Source organism: Kogia breviceps, chromosome X (assembly GCF_026419965.1).
Source record: "Kogia breviceps isolate mKogBre1 chromosome X, mKogBre1 haplotype 1, whole genome shotgun sequence".
Taxonomy (NCBI): Eukaryota; Metazoa; Chordata; class Mammalia; order Artiodactyla; family Physeteridae; genus Kogia; species Kogia breviceps.
In genome coordinates this window covers 44,077,392-44,091,392 of record NC_081330.1, presented here as the reverse complement: position 1 = coordinate 44,091,392, position 14,001 = coordinate 44,077,392, and the positions used below count along the sequence as shown (strand labels likewise).

Sequence of the window (14,001 nt, the reverse complement as noted above, 5' to 3'; positions counted from 1 at the left end):
CCCACCCTCCCTATCCCACCCCTCTAGGTGGTCACAAAGCACCGAGCTGATCTCCCTGTGCTATGTGGCTGCTTCCCACTAGCTATCTATTTTACATTTGGTAGTGTATATATGTCCATGCCACTTTCTCACTTCATCCCAGCTTACCCTTCCCCCTCCCCGTGTCCTCAAGTCCATTCTCTACATCTGAATCTTTATTCCTGTCCTGCCCCGAGGTTCCTCAGAACCATTTTTTTAGATTCCATATATATATGTCAGCATACGGTATTTGTTTTTCTCTTTCTGACTTACTTCACTCTGTATGACAGACTCTAGGTCCATCCACCTCACTACAAATGACTCAATTTCGTTTCTTTTTATGGCTGAGTAATATTCCATTGTATATATGTGCCACATCTTCTTTATCCATTCATCTGTTGATGGACACTTAGGTTGCTTCCATGTCCTGACTAAACAGAGCTGCAATGAAGATTGTGGTACATGATCCTTTAAGATATGTTCTTAATGAAGAATTTGTGTGATGCCAGTTTGACCTTTTTTAGTGGCACTGACAAATACAGACTTCCTGAGATCAAGTTAGGAAGCTCTGCTAATTATCAGGAAGTAGATATGAAGCTGCTACTTCTTGTCTCAAAGGGAGATGGCTATCATGGAACCCAGACAATCAGACTCTGGTGTTTCAGGCTCCAGGTCTTATCAGCTTCATGAGCAAAGCTGAAGTAAGGCTGGTTTTGATCACAGGCCACATATAAGGTTTCCCTTTCATCTGGCATAAGCCAGAGCTATTCTCCAGGAGGTCCTTATGGGAATCCAAATGATTTTCTCGGGAATGAACTATGCTCTAAGACATGCTATGAAATGTGAGTCCCTATTTGGGGATGGCAATTCTCTAAAACGGTGGGTGACTCTGCAGAACTCTGCTAAGTTATTCATTGATAAGCTCGCACATACACTGTGCTCATCAGATAGCTAAGAAAAGCCCATCTGAGTATCAGCCTAAGTACTTTGTTAACCCAAAAAGAGCTTCTCCCAGCTCTGGGCCCCAACGTAATTAGTCATTAGGAAAATATAAATCAAAACCACAATTAGATACCACTTCACATCCACTAGTATGGCTATAAAAAATACAACAATGAGAGTTGGCGAGGATGTGGAGAAATTCGAACCATCCTGCCTTGCTGGTAGGAATGTAAAATGTAGAAACAATCTGACACTTCCTAAAAAGGTTAAACATAGAGTTATCATATGACCCAGCAATTACACTCTTAGGTATATACCCAAGAGAACTGAAAACATATGTCCTCACAAAACTTGTACACACATGTACATAGCAGGATTACTCATAAGAGTCAAAAAGTAAATACAATACAAATGTCCATCAACTGATGAATGGATAAACAAAAGGTGGTATATCCATACAATGGAATATTATTCAGCGATAAAAAGTAATGAAATACTAATACATGCTACAACATGGATTAACTGTGAAGTGACTGTTTAAATTACCCTTTCTACTTAGGCAATCACTTCCAAATACGGCTGTACTTTGATATCACCTGGGGAGCTTATGCTGCTCCCTGAGAATCTTTGAGAGTAGGGTACCTGGACTGATGTTTGAAATCAATTAGAGTAGATGATCTCTAAAATCCCTTATAGCACTAGGAATTGTATGAAATCTATGATAGTGGGTCACCAACATCCACATTTTTGAAGCAGAGGCAGTAAGAGAACCACTCCCAATGAATAGTTGTTAAATTAGAACAGGTCTTCCAATTGAACTCTAAGCTGGTCCTTCTCCAAGGCATCTCTCCACCCCACCCGAACCCCCAAGGTTGCATGAAAATATTCATAACAGGAATGAACTATGGCTGAAGGGATAGGTCACACCTGATGCCATCATGCCTATGTGGGTTGCTTTAATAAGAAATCACCCCATTTTGCCACTAGAGTTTACGATAACCAGTCCCTCCCTCTATGACATAGACAAGGTTGGATAGAATGAAGTAATGGACTTCTAACAGTCCCAGGCTTTGTTTATCAGTACCTGTGTACTCATAAGCTGATTTAGGTTCAGAGTTAATAATGGGGCTGATTTCTTGTTTACTTGTTTCCCTTTATATTAAAGAACTAAGCTGAATCATGTTCCGGATACTGACCTCCTGCTGGCCTCGTGTAAAGGCAACTGAAGAGACACTAAGGTAATACTGTAATTATTTCTCTAGACCTGTTCCACCATTTCCTCCAATGTACCTGCCCACAGTCCCTCAAAGGACAAATCTTTATGATATATATTATTAGGGGAAGTGACTAAGTAGTGTCTACAAGATTAGGGACACGGTTGGGGGAGGATGGCCAATTCTACAAGGCAAGTGAATCAGGGAAGAAAAGCATCCTTGGAGGCTTTGGGGAGGGGTCCCCACACCACCTTCTACCACCTGGCTGTGCCTTTTATGACTGCATTGGGACCACTGCAGGCAGAGTCCCAAACACCAAGGAAGAGTATAATTCTTTCTTTAGCCTAAGAACTAACAGTACTTTTAAGGCTTTGGCTCATTTTCCATTTCTAGGAATGTGACCATCATTATCATTGGACTGGACAACTCAGGCAAAACTGTTCTTGTGAAGGCGTTCCAGAGACGTAAGGAATTGAGAGTATTAGATCCTGGTTTAGGTCTCCCATGGGTCCCAGCAACCAATGAAACAATCATTCCTTCCTAGCCTTACTTCATGACCCTTGAGTTTCCTCTTTTGAAGGTGAACACTTCCTAGCATACACACACACAGACACACTCTCTCTCTCTCTCTCTCTCTCTCTCTCTCTCTCTCTCTCTCTCTCTCTCTCTCTCCCTCTCTCCCCTCTCCTCGGGTGTTATCTGCCTGTTTATGTAATATCTGTCACCTGCTCCCTTTATAAGATATCCTAATTGAAGGTCTTCTCATAATGTCAGTATGAATGAACTCAGACTATGTAAAGGCACCACAGTCGATTAGGAAGGATAGCATGTTTGAAAGTGTCTAGTTTCAGAGCTCAATTAAAGTGGAATTTGGTCTAGATAAGAGAGAAAAGTGGGGGATGATGAAGAAGTTCAATAATGTGAAACTCTTTGTGACAGTTCATATAGAGGGTTGGAGCTTGAGAAATGGTGTCAGTTCAGAGAGGTGCAAGTTTAATACCAAATCTCCAGTTAATACCTTGACATTTCAAGAAGCTGTTACACAGAATTTCAGGGAGCTACTTTTCCGATTGTGAAGACACAACTAACTGCTAGCCAATCAAAGAGCCCAGCACAGTGGTTGGCATAGGATGCCCTCCACTGATTTTTATTAAATAAAAGAAGGGTTATGATGAGCTGGTTGTTTTATATAGGCTGGCAGCAATCTACAATGTAGAGGAAAGGGCTAACTTGACTCCTCTGCCTCTGGCCTACTTGAAGCCAGCATCAATTTAGCTGAAATACAGCAACAGCCTGCTGGCTGATATTTCCATCTGTAGTTGTCTCCCCAGTATTCGGTCCACACAGCTGCCCGAAGGACTTAATGCAAACATCTCATCATGACCCAACCCTGCATGAAACCACTCAATGCCTCCCAGTTGTCATCAAAATAAAACTTAAGTTCCTCAGCTGCACACAAGGAAGGCCCTCCATGATTCGGTCCCTGATTTCTCCAGCTTCATTCCCCATGCTCTGCACATAGGCCCCCTGATGGAGCCAAAACAAATGACTTGCCATTCATCTGCCACTATACCATTTTAGTTCACATGCCCACACTTTCTGTACATGCTCTCCTGCTACCTAGCATTTCATCCCCTCCATCATCTACCTGCTTAATCAAATGCCTCAAGACACAGCCTAAGCTTGACCTCAGGAAAGCCATCCCTAACACTCAGCGCCTCCTTCTTCAGCTCCTACTCTATTCTGTGCCTCCCTCGATCATGCACTTATCACAACATCATTGCACAACTGCAAGCCCAACCCTTACACTGCGAGCCCTTGAGGAAAAATAATGGATTTTTTCAGCTCTGTATCTTCAGTCTCTGTACTTTTAGTATGTTCAGGTAGTTACTCATTCACTTGTGGAATGAATGTTCTCCCTCATTCCACCATTCTCGTTAGGCTACATGTTGCCTCATTCCAACCTCTCTTCCCCTCCCCCCACCCTTGGAGTGGCAGCCCCAAGCACATTTTAGCCAATGGTTCAGCCTGGTATCCCACCTTATGGGCAGCAGACTTGACTCTGCCTCTCCCAATTCTCTGATTGGCAGAAATGGTAAAAAGGTAAGCAGCAGCAAAAAAATCAAGGAGCCAGAGTAAATCACAAGATTACTGATAAAAGTGGGGATAATTTTTAGAGCCCAACTCAGCCCCACCCCTAGATTCCCATCCAGTCTGGGTGGGGCCTGGGAATCTATATTTTAAGAACTCCCCAGGCTTTTCAATTGGCCAATCATCTTTGGGAAGCACTTATCTATAATTAGCCCTATGCTATTTTGCCTATGAGAATAGCATCTGCTTTCCATTCTAATTCTTAGAGGACAGAGCCTGGAGTCTATTTAATTTGTTACTGTATAAGTTGCCTTGTGCTTGGTGAATAACTTGTGGCTGATTCATAAACCAATAGGTTTATGGTTATGACTTCATTCACGGAGAAGTTTTTAATGGCTAAGAAGCAAAGTGCCACTGATGTCACATTCTAAAGAACATCTCAGGCCACCTCTGTCTGTGCAGGACTGCCAGAGTCAATCTAGTAGGTTCCTCTGTACCCAATGCAATAGCTTGCCCCCCCACCAGCTCCTGCAAATGTTTATGATTGCCAAAAACAGATAATAGTCTAGAGAGGAAGTTCCTATCTACAAGTAGTAACTTGTGTGAATATCTGAAGACACCAGCTATAAAATATTTTGGAACATAAGCCGTTATCATTAACAACATCATTCACTATAACTGTTTTGTCTGGCATGGTCATATGGGGCAAGGAACCCAAGCATGAGCACAAGCAGGTGCCCTAAATGAGGGCGTTTAAAGCAGTTTCTCTCAAACTCGGCTATACATTTCAATCATCTGGGGAGCTTTAAAAGAAAATGCTGCCTGAGCCCCGCCCCAGATCTATGGCATCAAACTCTCAGAGAATGAGGCCTAATGTCATAGGTTTTAAAAGCTCCACTGGTGATCCTGGAGCATAGTGAGTACTGAGAGCCAAAAAATCAGAATCACCTGAAGAGCTTTCACACCAACTGATCTGGGACCTGAAGGGTCAGATATTTTGGCCTGGAGAAGGCCCAGGGAATCAAAATCTTAACAAGCACACCAGATGATGCTGAGACACAACAGGCATGAATTTTACTGCTCTTTAAGGCAGTGGGTCTCAAAATGTAAGGTGCAGAAGAATCACCTGGGGATTTTGTTAAATGTAGGAGTTTGCTAAACATACAGATGCTTGGGTCCCAAGCCTACAGATTCTGATTCATTTGGTACAGAGTAGGACTTAACAATCACCCACATGTAACTCTAAAGCAGACAGTACCCAAACTATGCTTTATGCAACACTGTGCTAGGGATATAGAGATGGATTCATCTCAGTACCTGTCCTCAGAGTGTTTATAAATAGAGGAAATAAGAGAAATGTAAATTTTCAGGGGACAACTTCTGGTGGCATCTAGAGTTTGCCAACAATACACTGAATTATTGAAGAAATGGTAAGGTTTCAAATAAAAAGAAAAAAAAACGGGGAAAGATAACACAAAGCTTGCACTGATACAGAAAACAAAATTTTTAAATTACCTTTAGAGTTTTAACCTATTCACTTTTTTTTTTTCTGTACACAGGCCTCTCACTGTTGTGGCCTCTCCCATTGCGGAGCACAGGCTCCGGACACGCAGGCTCAGCGGCCATGGCTCACGGGCCCAGCCGCTCCGCGGCATGTGGGATCTTCCCGGACTGGGACACAAACCCATGTCCCCTGCATCGGCATGGGGACTCTCAACCACTGTGCCACCAGGGAAGCCCTCACTTATTATTTTTAAGTAGTCTAATGCAGACAACAATACATCAAAGCTGTGACTGAAAATTATATGTCCTGTGAAAGCTATAATTAAAAATCATTGACGAGCTTCCCTGGTGGTACAGTGGTTGAGAATCTGCCTGCCGATGCAGGGGACACGGGTTCGTGCCCCGGTCCGGGAAGATCCCGCATGCCACGAGCAGCTGGGCCCGTGAGCCATGGCCGCTGAGCCTATGCATCCGGAGCCTGTGCTCTGCAATGGGAGAGGCCACAGCAGTGAGAGGCCCGCGTACCGCAAAAAAAAAATTAAAAAAAAATAAAAAAAATGAAAAATCATTGACTAACATAAAAATAGAAGAGGACATTGAGATGACATTAAAATGTAATAATATGTACATATATACACATATAGAGAGACATGTATAAATGTAAATGTGTGTATAATCATAGATTTCCAAAGATCTGAAAGCATCCTATTAACTCCTCAGCTAAACGACTTATTCTGGCAATCCTATGGAAAATGTTCCAGGTAGATTTGAAACTATAAATAAGAAGCTACTGATTCTGGTCTTAGAACTCCTAGGTATGAGTGTAGAGAATCTATAAAATCATTTTGCTACTAATATGGGCAGAGAGCTGGGCCAGAACTGTCAGTTCAACAGACTGGAATGTGTCTATGGACTGTCATGCTGAACCACATTTCTCTGGGGGCTGAGTGAGGGGTGGAATGCCCTGTGGGATTGTATGGTCTGGCCATAGCCTTGAAAGGGCAAAGGTATCTGAGTTTGGCATGGTTTCTCGGAGGAGATAGGAGGAAGAGGACTTCATACGCTCATGCACAGTAACAGGCACCATAAACATTTACTGAACACCTACTGTGCATAAGGGAATGCAGAGCCCCTCCCTCACAGAGCTTAGATTTTAGCTGGGGAGACAGGACATGCACAGAATGAGGTGAAGGACCAGTTTAACAGATCATGTGTTCAACAAGAAAGAGAGAAGTGAGAGCTGGGCTGGTCAGAGAAGCTTCCTAAAGCAAGTGTGGTACTTGAGCTGGGCCCTGAAGAAAGGATGTGAGAGAAGAGCGTCCTGTTAGTTCCTTCCTTCATTCATTCATTCACTCATAAAATTCACTCAACAAATATTTATTGAGCACCTGTGTGCCAGCCTCTGTGCTTGGCATTATGTATATAACAGTAAGTAAAACTGAAGGGGTTCCTATCCTGTTGCAGTTTATAACCCAGATAAATAAATCATAGAATTTGTAACACTGTAATATGTGCTGTGATAGTGGTAAGCCCAGAAGAAAGTGGGGGATGGTGCTGTGAGTTAGAGAAAACTTTCTAGAAGGAATAAGATCTAAATTGATATTTTAAAAAACAAAATAGGTGTTAACCAAGCAGAGAGTAGTGGAAGAGTGTTCTAACCAGCAGGAATAGCATCTTGTGAAGGCCCAGAGCAAGAAAGAGCATGACATTCATGTGGAGTGGGGGGTAGAGAGGCACATGAGTCAAGAAGCATAGGGAGGAAGAGACTGGGTACCAGGGACCCTGGACACCAGTCAGGGAAGAGATGGATCTGGCAGGTTAGGAGGCAAAGGAGTCTGTATTCTATCTTCGGAGCAGTGGGTACTCACGGAAGGTTACTGAGCCAGGAGAGGGTAGCATGAGCAAAGTGCGGTTTAGGAGGATGGATTGGTGAGCATGAGCCCGATGGCAGGATACATTTGTAGGATTCCTCAGAGCAGGCTCTAGACAAAGTTCGGATCATAGTTTAACAAATTCATCTAACTATAGCCTCGTTTTGTTGTTGCTTCTCCTCTCTTCCCCTATGTGTAGTACTCCCCAGTAGTACGGGCAGTTGTACGCAACCTGAACTGACCACACTCCTGCTGGATGATTATGAAGTTTCCATCTACGACCTGAATGGAGACAGGAAAGGCCGAGAAATCTGGCCAAACTACTACGCGCAGGCACATGGACTTGTTTTTGTCCTGGATTCCAGTGACATGAGGCGCATGCAGGAAGTGAAGGTCATCTTACCAGGCCTGCTGTCTGATGAAAGAGTGGCCGGGAAACCCATCCTATTGTAAGAGTCTGCCTTTGTGTCCAATTACCCCTTCCCATTTTGTGCCTTTAGAAGAGTAGACAGAGGAAGGGTTAAGTGGTCCCTGTGTCACATCCAGTTAGACCTCCTCTCCTCTTTGGCTGAGGGGGAGTGGCCCAGTCCTCTGGGGGCTGTTTTCAAGAGCCACTTTCTACCAGGCACTGCCATGGGGGAACCTGTTACCTAACTGTGCAAAGGTAATTTTGAAGGCAAGCATCAGAGGGAAATGGAGAGTAATATCTGGATCTTCCACTGCACCCCCCACCCCAACCCATCCCTAGACTCTTCCTGAAGACTGCCTTCCTAAATTTGCTTTTTTTTGGCTTTGGTCTTTAACCCTGAGACGATGGCAGAAAACCTCTATTTTGTGTTGTTGTTGTTGTTTTTTTTTACATCTTTATTGGAGTATAATTGCTTTACAATGGTGTGTTAGTTTCTGCTTTATAAAAAAGTGAATCAGTTATACATATACATATGTTCCCATATGTCTTCCCTCTTGCGTCACCCTCCCTCCCACCCTCCCTATCCCACCCCTCTAGGTGGTCACAAAGCACCGAGCTGATCTCCCTATGCTATGCGGCTGCTTCCCACTAGCTATCTGTTTTACATTTGGTAGTGTATATATGTCCATGCCACTCTCTCACTTTGTCACAGCTTACCCTTCCCCCTCCCCATATCCTCAAGTCCATGCTCTAGTAGGTCTGTGTCTTTATTCCCGTCTTACCCCTAGGTTCTTCATGACAATTTTTTTCTTAGAGTCCATATATATGTGTTAGCATACGGTATTTGTTTTTCTCCTTCTGACTTACTTCACTCTGTATGACAGACTCTAGGTCCATCCACCTCACTACAAATAACTCAATTTCGTTTATTTTTATGGCTGAGTAATATTCCATTGTATATATGTGCCACATCTTCTTTATCCATTCATCTGATGATGGACACAGGTTGCTTCCATCTCCTGGCTATTGTAAATAGCGCTGCAATGAACATTTTGGTAAATGACACTTTTTGAATTATGATTTTCTCAGGGTATATGCCCAGTAGTGGGATTGCTGGGTCGTATGGTAGTTCTATTTGTAGTTTTTTAAGGAACCTCCATACTGTTCTCCATAGTGGCTGTACCAATTCACATTCCCATCAGCAGTGCAAGAGTGTTCCCTTTTCTCCACACCCTCTCCAGCATTTATTGTTTCTAGAGTTTTTGATGATGGCCATTCTGACCGGTATGAGATGATATCTCATTGTAGTTTTGATTTGCATTTCTCTAATGATTAATGATGTTGAGCACTCTTTCATGTGTTTGTTGGCAATCTGTATATCTTCTTTGGAGAAATGTCTGAAAACCCCTATTTTGTATATTCAATGCCAATGGCCTCCTCCCCTGGTAAACTGCCTGAGAGTTATGTAACCAACTCTTATCCCAGGGTGATGATTCAGGTGGCCTGTCAATACTCACCCCTCCCCAACTCCCTTTTAGCCTTTTTTGTTCCTTGTTAGGACCCCCAACTCAAGCGTGGACAGAGTTTGGGGGAGGATGTAGAAGCACCAAATTCGTTCGTATCCCAGTTAGCAATTCTAATTAAAGTTTGATGGTACAGTGTAGAGGAAGTGAGAAATGAGGCCTGGGGATTATCTCAGATTCAAATTACTTGTGCTATTCTTTCCTCCACTGAGAGTTGGCTAGAAAAAAGTTGGGCTCACCTCACTGGGTATGGCTTAAAAGCTAGTCCCTGGATATATAGCAGCTGTACCAGAATTGGTTGTCCCCCTCATTCCCTTCTTTTCTTTCCCTTGGCCTCTATCTCAGTTTTACTTTTCCTCTCTTCTTCCCTCCCTCTCTCCAATGCCCTGCTTTAGCCTGGCCAACAAGCAAGACAAGAAGGATGCCTTGCTACTTACTGATATTACTGAATATCTGCTGCTGGAAAGGCTAACAAACAAGAACCAGCACCTGTGCCGAGTGGTAAGTGTCTAGCCCTCCCCTCCCTTGTCCTCTCAAGCAAGGCCAATGCCTCCCTTGGCCCATAATCAGCCTCCTATGCCAGGTCTTAGGCAAAGCCTCTCTTTGCCAGGCAACAACTACAGTGATGATTTCTGACTCAACAGTGATAATAAATATCACACTCTTACAACACTTTCACATCTGTTTTCTCATTAGGCCTACAAAATAGCTCTTTAAAGTTGGAAGTTTCAATAGCCTCATTTTATGGTTAAGAAAGTTAAGGCTCAGAGACTCTGAGTGACTTGTGCGAGGTCACACATCCAAGACATTACACTTGATTAAAGGATCTTCGCTTTTGTACCTTTCATATACCTTCTCAGGAGTGAATGCTGAGTATCTCCTAGGATGTCTTAAGAGCCTCTCTAGGCACAGCAGAGCTTATGTGCATCTGTGCTCTTTGGCTGAGGATGACTGGGACTGGGTCCCAGGCTGCTGGGTTGGAGCCTTCTCTTCTCTTTTTGTCACAGGAGCCCTGTTCAGTCATCAGAAACCTCCAAAGAAGGAACCATGAGCCTATAATTGGAGGCCTGCGCTGGCTGTTATCTGCCATTGGGGATAAAAATGAAGAGCTGTGTGCTTACCAACAGCCACTCCCATCAAGCATCCCAACCTCCAAGAGCACCAGAGGCTTTGGGTAAATATGCTCACCAGACAGGTACTGAGCTGTCTCTATTAGATGTACTGATAAGAATAGATGCAAAAGTCAGTCTTCAACATAAGCAGTGAGTTCTGGGAGGGCATGGATTCTGTGCTGTGCTGAGCAAGTCTCTCAAGATCAGTTGGCCCAAATGGGGCGAGGGCAGTGACCACAAACATACCAACATAGTTAGGTACACCCTCCCCTCGGCACAATTTGAGTGGTCACGTCAGTGGGATGAACTAAGTCATCAGTATTAGATCGTCTCCAAAACAGGGTTTCAATTCCCTGGTTTGTCACAGAGAGGAGAAAAGGAGCACAAGCCCCTTAAGGAGCTTATTGGCAATATTCTATGGCTAAATGCACTGGAAGTGCACCATATTCTCCGCTTCCTGTTCTCTGATCATCCCAATGATAAGGAAAGATGGGAGGAAACAGGAATATGGAAAAGAAGAAAAAAGAAAAAAGAAAATGGGGTGACCAAGGTTTTGAGGAATAAAAGGACTAAATGTCCTCTTGTTCTGTTATCCCTTTAATTGTTCCAAAGACATATGGCAGGGATGGGGGGATAGCTGGATTTGATTAAGGAGCTTGCATCTGTTTTCACTATGGCTTTGTCTTTTCTATCTTCCCCAGCTTCACTACCAGGATGGGAAAGTCCAAAGAAAAAAGACAGCACCTAGGACAACACTCCGTGGAACCTAGGCCTCTAAAGCCAATCCTACAGGTAAGTGGCTCACTAAATGTTATTGTCCCAGGGACCAATCCCTGAGCTCTCGGGCACCAACTGAATTTTTTTTTCCTTCATCTTCCTGCTATACAGAAAGAAGGTATAAGAACAAGACCTAAAAAGAACACATCAGTAACATTTGCTTTAGACAAACCCAAGGAGGAAGGTGAATGTTATGGGGGAAATGGAGCTCATAACACCACTGAGCTTTGCTACAATCAGAGCCCCAGCTCCATATGCCGAGGAAATCTTTTTGAAGGTAATCCTGGATCAGTGGTTAGTCAGAGAAGAAAAGATATAAAGGCCTTTCCTCACAATTTATAAAACAGTATTCCTATTTTGAGTACCAAACTCTTCTCATACTATGGTTGGTGGTCAGAAGAAAGAAATGTAGATGAAGTGCTTGGGGATCACCATCTGGCCATCCAGTATGATGCCCCAAGATCTTTGTTTGGATGGCTATAGGGTTATCTTAAAGGTTATGATTTCCAGTGGTGGAAGTACAAATTGGTACAACCTTTAGGGAGAGTAGTTTGGTTGTATGTCTCCCTCCTATTCTCCCTCTCTCTCTCAATAGATATATATCAAGAACTTTAAAATTGTGGAAACCCTATGAGCCAATCATCTCATGTCTTGAACTGAAGCCAAAGATAATTACCCAAGTACACAAAAAGGATGCTCATGGTTGCTCAATCATAGCATTGTGTATAACAGCTAAAGGTTGGAAACAAGTTAAATGCCTAACAATAGTGAACGGCTAAATCAATTATGGTGCACCCACACAATGGAATAGTATGTAGACCTTAAAAGGGCTAATGTTGACTTATATTTACTGACATGGAAAGTTTTCCACAACCCAAAGTTTTGTTAGAGAAAATGGCAATTGAGAGCACAGCACATATAGCATGATGTGTATACATGCATAGAATATCTGGAGGGGAATCACCGAACACAAGCAGTGGTTTTCTCTAGGGGTAAGATTCTAGGTGATTTTGAGAAGAGCCGAGGTATCTTTCTTTGGATTTTTGTATTACTGGAAAAATTTTTAATAATCATATATGATTTCTCCCAATATACTAAAGGCGCTAAAAAATCTGTGAGGACTTAAAGGCCCATTGTTGTTAATGTCTCCTCCATCTCAGTGTTCCTTGGCCCCAGTCTCCACAACGGTAAACTGTCAATATTATAAAGTCCCTTCTGCTCTCCAAAGGATCTGGCCCTTCAGGCTACCCCAGAGCCTTGGGTTGTTACACCTACACAGAGGGCCCTAGATAGGAACATTGAGGAGGAGGGAGGTACTGCTCTGGGAAGGAGGATGAGAGGTGAGTGGATGGAATCTGGCAGAAGAGAGGAGGAAGTGTCTTTCTAGATGTCAGAATCTACCCTTAAATTTCTGTCCAAAATTGAAATCCATTTTTCACTTCTATAACCTCAGAACCAAGGGCAAAAAAGAGAAGACACCGGGGACCTTGGAAAGTAGCTAACACCCTCCTAACTTGGATGGACAGGAAGCCTGGTGCTTAGCTTTGCTTGCAGTGACTACCTATTTTCTTTCTCTTTTTAGACTTTTAAAAGAACACTAAAGAGGAAAATGAAGGGAAGTCAAAAGAAACATCTCATATCCCTCCTTTAGTAAATGCGTTCATCTACAGAACCATCAGGATTATTCAGTTTTTCAATTTCTGTTTGTTAGTACCTCTACAGCCCCCCTACAACTCCACCTACTCTAACATAATATCCCTGAGAACTCCCATTGTGCCTGTACGTCGACATTCGAGCCATCAAATGAATCTTATCCCCACCGAGAGGCTCGAGAACAGTTAGGGGGCATCCGTTTGAGAGTGAAGACAACGTTGGCAAAGAAGATCAGAGCCTTGATGTCTTTGTACCCAGATGCTCCCTGTGAAGTTTGTGAGCAACATGTTGTGGGTGACCAACTGCAGTTGAGCCTTAGAAGTACAGGGTCAGTTTAGAATTACATTTTCCCCCTATGTTCTTGGGTGGAAGGGGACTGGCATAAATAAATAGAACTGTTCTGCTGAGAATTATGCTCTGCTGAATCATTTTCAATCACGCCTCTGAAAACAACTCAGTTTTAAATTCCCTACCACTGTCTGAGAAGCCTGGCAACAATTCTTTTGCTGTCCCTTCAGGAATAGCAATTGCTCTCTGTCCTAACATTTACGTTAGGTATGCAAAAACCATACGAGCTTAAACACATTCAACTCTCCATCCCAAGGAGGGCAGTGGTAGTGGTGGTAATCATTCTTCACTATTAGTTCAGCTGTTACTTTCACCATCAATACCACATCCCCCGTTTACTAAGTGCCTTCTGGATGTCAGATGCAGCACTAAGCTCTTCACTTTCATTATCTTATTCACAAAAACCTTGGGGGTAGGCAGTATACCTGTCTGCATGTTACAGATGAAGAAACTAAGGGGTAGGGAAGTCAAATAACTTATCCAAGGTCCCACAGCCTGTAAGATGCAGAGCAGGGAACCAAATCCAGATCTGACTCTAGA

At 43.2% G+C, this 14,001-nt stretch overlaps 2 protein-coding genes across 2 annotated transcripts in view; one reads left to right on the top strand and one right to left on the bottom strand.

Moving 5' to 3' along the window:
• XKRX (XK related X-linked) overlaps positions 1–14,001 on the bottom strand; it is a 70,482-nt gene that overhangs the window by 49,051 nt on the left and 7,430 nt on the right. The gene's annotated exons all lie outside the window — the stretch shown is intronic.
• ARL13A (ADP ribosylation factor like GTPase 13A) lies at positions 2,140–13,302 on the top strand. Its single transcript, XM_067023884.1, is given in 9 exon segments — positions 2,140–2,198; positions 2,568–2,638; positions 7,839–8,088; positions 9,967–10,072; positions 10,579–10,766; positions 11,385–11,475; positions 11,572–11,754; positions 12,689–12,800; positions 13,172–13,302. Coding segments are annotated over 9 exon segments (1,191 nt in total).